Source organism: Pterocles gutturalis, unplaced genomic scaffold (genome assembly GCF_000699245.1).
Source record: "Pterocles gutturalis isolate BGI_N339 unplaced genomic scaffold, ASM69924v1 scaffold6036, whole genome shotgun sequence".
In the NCBI taxonomy this organism is placed as follows: domain Eukaryota; kingdom Metazoa; phylum Chordata; class Aves; order Pterocliformes; family Pteroclidae; genus Pterocles; species Pterocles gutturalis.
The window spans coordinates 8,525-13,424 of record NW_010097629.1 but is presented as its reverse complement, the minus strand read 5'-3'; the positions used below and the strand labels follow the sequence as shown (position 1 = coordinate 13,424).

At 54.0% G+C, this 4,900-nt stretch overlaps 1 protein-coding gene across 1 annotated transcript in view; it reads right to left on the bottom strand.

Annotated features, from left to right (window-relative positions):
* Nucleotides 1–4,900, bottom strand: part of RAB11FIP3 (RAB11 family interacting protein 3 (class II)) — a gene marked incomplete at its 5' end in the record, with an annotated part of 22,788 nt that overhangs the window by 16,784 nt on the left and 1,104 nt on the right. Inside the window, one exon of the mRNA XM_010079800.1 lies at nt 2,380–2,553. Within this exon, the coding sequence (XP_010078102.1) occupies nt 2,380–2,553 (174 nt within the window). The remainder of the gene's footprint in view (nt 1–2,379; nt 2,554–4,900) is intronic.

Below are 4,900 nucleotides of genomic sequence, written 5' to 3'. Positions count from 1 at the left end.
CCCATTCAGCGCAGCAGAAACAGCTCACCCGGCTGGGCGAGGCATGAACCCGAATCCGAACAAGCAGTCATCAAAATGGGAGAAGCAGCAGAGAGAAGAGCCCACGGGCCAGCCTGGCAGCTCGCCGGGCGCGTGCAGAGATACCTGGCCTCCGGCCGCCTTGGTGGCGTGCCCGTTGAGTGGGCGAGAGCTGAACCGTTTTTTTTCGGGGCGTCCCCACCTTCCCCTCGTGGCACGGTGCCACGCTCTGCGCCACCGGCAGCCTCCCTCCAGCTCGGGAAGCAGCGTCCCTCTTCGTCGGTGCTTTCCAACACAGCACATCAGCACGGGTGTGTGCGAGGAGCTTTGCCTTTCGGCTGCCATTCGTTTCCCATCCAGACATCTCTTACTGGATGGATGTCCTGGGAAGAGGTGGCAACCCAAGAGGAGGGATGGCAAACGTGCACGCGAGGACTGAGCAAATGCAAAACCCCACAGTGTTCCCTGAAGCTCTTAGGGTTTGTATGAGTTCTCTGGTGAAGATCTGGAGCTCCGGCAGAAAAATTCGTCAATGTTCTTCTCATTTAGAGACTGTTGCAAGATGGAAAGCGTGCGTGGCGATGTGACCGTTTACAGGCGATACTGTTCCTCGGATTCAAACCTCATCCAGTAAAAAAAAAGTTCAGGCTGAAGCAGTGACATCCTGTAGCTCTTTAAGGTTTCACTATGTTCAAACGCACTGGGGTGGCAGGGCTTTGTTCAGAAAACCAGCACAATCTCCAAGAATGATCAGCTAAGGACCTGCACTCGTGCCATGAAAATCCAAAACAAGGGCTAGACCTGAAAGGCACGAGGAAATCCTCTGCTCCAAACAGAACTGCATTCTTTCCTGGGGAGGCTTTGCAGGGTTTCTCTGCCTCCCCAGTGAGCCCCAGCAGCGGGTCTCCAGCAGAAACCACCACAAGCTGCGTGGGCACGTGCCAAGCGAGCCCCTCCCGGCAGGAGAAAGATGCTGCAGAGCACGATCTCGTGGATGAGATCCAAAGAGACAGAGCGGCAGAGGCGAGACGGCGCCCCAACAGAGCAAGACTTGAACACCGGGAGCGTAGGCAGCACGGGAGCTCCAGACTGATATTAAAGAAAAAACTGACTGCAAAGCTCCTTTAGCCAAGTATTTTCTTGCCAGGAGCTTTCTGGATTAGGTTGGAGGCCCACCGTCAAGGAGAGGCTCAAAACGAACACCGAGGCTGGTTTTGATCCGAGAGCACCTCCTGAGCTGCAGCACCAGGGCAGCCAGCCAGACCCGTGATTTCTGCACGCTGCCACTGTAGGAGAAGCGTGGATGGGCGACGTGTCCCCTCCACTGCCCACAGCGCTGGGGCACTGGTTTCCTGACGTAACGGGCTGGGTATGCTTCACAGCAACACCCTCCCAGCGCAGGCTTAGTTAACATCTGCAAAATTGCTGCTGCACCAGCAAAAAAGAAAGTCAGCCCTGACCTGCAGCGAAGCAGAGGTGTCGAGATTTGACAGTAGTTGTGCTCTGCCAGCCCTGTGCAACCAACTGCCCAAACTCCACGAAGGGCTTTGGGAAGCTGGTAGAAAACAGGAAGAAAGCAAAAAAGAAATTCTGACAAGTTTATACTGCTTCAGAAAGTCACAAAGATGTATCATCCCAAAGGAAAAAAGTATGTTCTTATCTTCATCACCAGCGCGTGGCTGCAGGCACCGCTCCTGCCTTGGGCAGAGATGCACTGTCCGAGGGACCAGCGCGTCCCCGGTGTCACCTGTCATTGCAGGGACTTTGTGGGCTGCACTGGATGATCATTCCAGCTTTTACTTTTTTTTTTTCCCCTTAGAAAGTAAGTATTGACAGGCTTCAGAGCCAGGAGCACAGGGAAACGCTACAGCCTGCTCCTTGCTGCATGGATCCCTCCGGCTGCCCAGAGAGGGGAGGTTGTGCAAATCCAACCAAGCATCATGCCAAAGCCAAAAACACAAGCACAAGAGAGAAAGAAAAAAATATCCACCAGGAGCAGGGGGAAAGCTGCACTGGGGTTTTCTCTACCGAAGGTTCTGCAAGGAGCCACGTCCCTAACAGGAGTGGGAATGTGACGCTGTCCTGGAGGCAGGCGAGATGCAGACTGCTCGTCACCTGCTGCTGGGTGCTACTGGGGCTGGATGGGAGGATGGGACTGGTCAGGAAAAGGAAAGACAGATGAAGGCAACTCCTCTTCCACTTCTGAACTGAATATCCCTTTGTATCCAAACTTCACCCCCTCTTGCAGGCCGACTGGTGTGCAAGCCCAAAGGAAACAACCCTCACGCACACAAAGCCTAGGCGCAGGCACTGAGCAAGTGAAAGTGGTTAAACCATCGCCGGCGCGGTGCTGAGCCTTACCTGGGAGAGAGGAACGAGGAGCTGTGAAAGCTGCTTTCCCCATTACACAAGCTGTCCGAGAACAAATCTGCTTCATTCCCTTCTCCATAATCCTCAAAATGCTCCTCTCCGCTGATGACCGTAACGATGGAGTGGCCGAGGTCCGAGCCCAGGGGCAGGTCGTGCGGATGGGATCTGCGGGACAGAGAGGAGGACGTTACCGGGGGGCTGCTGCAGCCACCTCCCCGATTGCACATGATCGATGTTTGTGCCAACTCACAGCTCCCGTTCCGCAGACCGGGCTGCTCATCCCTACAGGGCGATTCACCCCATGAACACTGAAGGGGCAGCCGGGCAGCCCAGGCATCACCACGCAACTTTTTTCCACAACAAAACTTTTTCTTGCAAGCTCCCTCGGCAGCTGCAACATGGGATTTGGGGGTAGGACGTGCAGGACAGGACCCGGGTTGGGAGCAAGCCCTCTCGTGGCATGGGTACAACCAAAAGTGGGGCAGAGAAAACGCTCAGCATGTCCCAAACACACCTGAAATATGGTTTGAATTATATTATCAGCCTGCATGCCGGGCTCACGCTCACTTATTGCTGTATAATCCCATAATCAGGAGCCCAGCACTGGGGTTTAACACTGTAACTGCCCCCCCACGGCACAAATCCTGCCCAGTTCCAGGCAGCTGCCAAATCCGGCAGCAGCAGACCCGTCAGGACGAAGGAGCCTTTCCCTGCTCCTGCCGGGAAAACGCCGTATGCGCTCACAACGAGGGAGGGGAAAATCACAGAAATATAGGTTAGGGTTGGCAGGGACCTTAGAGCCCATCCAGTGCCACCCCCTGCCATGGGCAGGGACACCTCCCACCAGCCCAGGTTGCTCAAAGCCTCACCCAGCCTGGCCTTGAACCCCTCCAGGGATGTTTTGTGTGTTTTTAACACCAGATCCAGAAGGCTGTAGGGTGTTAAGCCTCAGCCTAAACCCTGAACACACCCAGCACTGGTCCTGGGATGTCCCTGGCTTCGGAGGGGACACAGCTCAGCACAGAAGTCATCACTTCTCTAAGCATCCTTTCACGTGCGCAGCGTTCTGTGAAGTCCAGCCATCACGGCAGCATGCGCCCACTCTCCAGGGCTTTCCTGCCCAGCACTGCAGAGGTTTTACAGTTAAGCAGGAGGGAAAAGGTAGGGGGGATTTATAAGAACCAGGCTGTGAAAGCAGCCCACACGTCTATGAGCCAGTTATGTGTGGTATGGGTTTTGGGGGGACTAGCAGCACTCTCCTCTCCAAAATTCAATGCTAAAAAAAAAAAAAAAAAGATAACATCATGATAAAAACTAGTATTTCAGGCTATGCCCCTATCTTCATCCACTTGCCAACAGAGGGAAACGGGGCTATGACTAGATTGCTGTATTAAATCAGAATGAAAAAAGATTACAGATAAGCCATTTACGACAAAACCCTGCACCATCTGAAGGATTCGCCCTTATCCTGCTAATAAAAACACATCAACCCTCCAGCCAAACCAGCAGCAGATCCCTGTTTAACCGCACACAGCTCCTGTCCAGCGTTTGGACACCTGCACATCTCCCTCGAGAAGCACTGGCTCTTCGCACGGCGGATCTGGCAGCGGTGAGTCAGCCCCCCACCCCGCAGACCGCTGCCGAAAGCGTCGGAAATCTCTCCAGGAATAGAAGGCAGAGGGTGGAATTTTTAACTCGCAGGCAAAACCCAACCCCAGCTCTCTAAATGTGGGGCTGTGGCTTGACAAGCACCATCCAGACACAGATCTGATCAGGCACCTGGAAACTCTCAGCCAGGGATGCTTCAGGCAATAAACAGTTGGAGGATTTCATAAACATCTTTTTGGGGGCTCCAGCAGTTCTGAGATCCAGAGTCCAACTAATCCCTACTGCACACAGCCTGAATAACCACTTAAGCTCCAACCATGAAAGGTATGCTGAGCTTTAACAGCTACCAAAAAGCAGCGCTGAAGCTCTGAGTCCGTCCAGCTGGTGGGACTGTACCTACGGGCTGTCCCCTGAAGAGCTCCGGGCACGAGAGGTGTAAAACTCTTGTCCTGCCTGGGGTTTGACAGGTTTGGGAATAGACTTGCAGAGGTTTCTGTCTTAAGCCTTCCAGATCTTTAAGTCAAATGAACTTATTTCCTTAATTTTTTGGAATTTGGGCGCATTTAACACACCTGGCAATAGGCTGCGCCCGGACAGAGCACCCAAAGGACACCCGACCTTCCCAAGCCCGCGCTCGGAGTAGCAGGGAAGCCTCAAGAACAACCTGAGCTTAAAAAAAAAAAATTCCCCAAGCAAAGTATTTGGTACGTACAGGTAGGTGAATCCGAGGCACGTCATTTTCCCCAGAGGCCGAGAGCGCACGCAGGCTGCCATGGCCCCTCCGCAGACCCTCCGCTCGGCGGCTGGGAGCTCAGCAGCCGATTATGTCCCGATTTAACTGTCACCGAGCCCACGGCGCCCGGGCGAGGAGAGCCTCGCCTGGTAATCTCATTTCTTCTCTAAT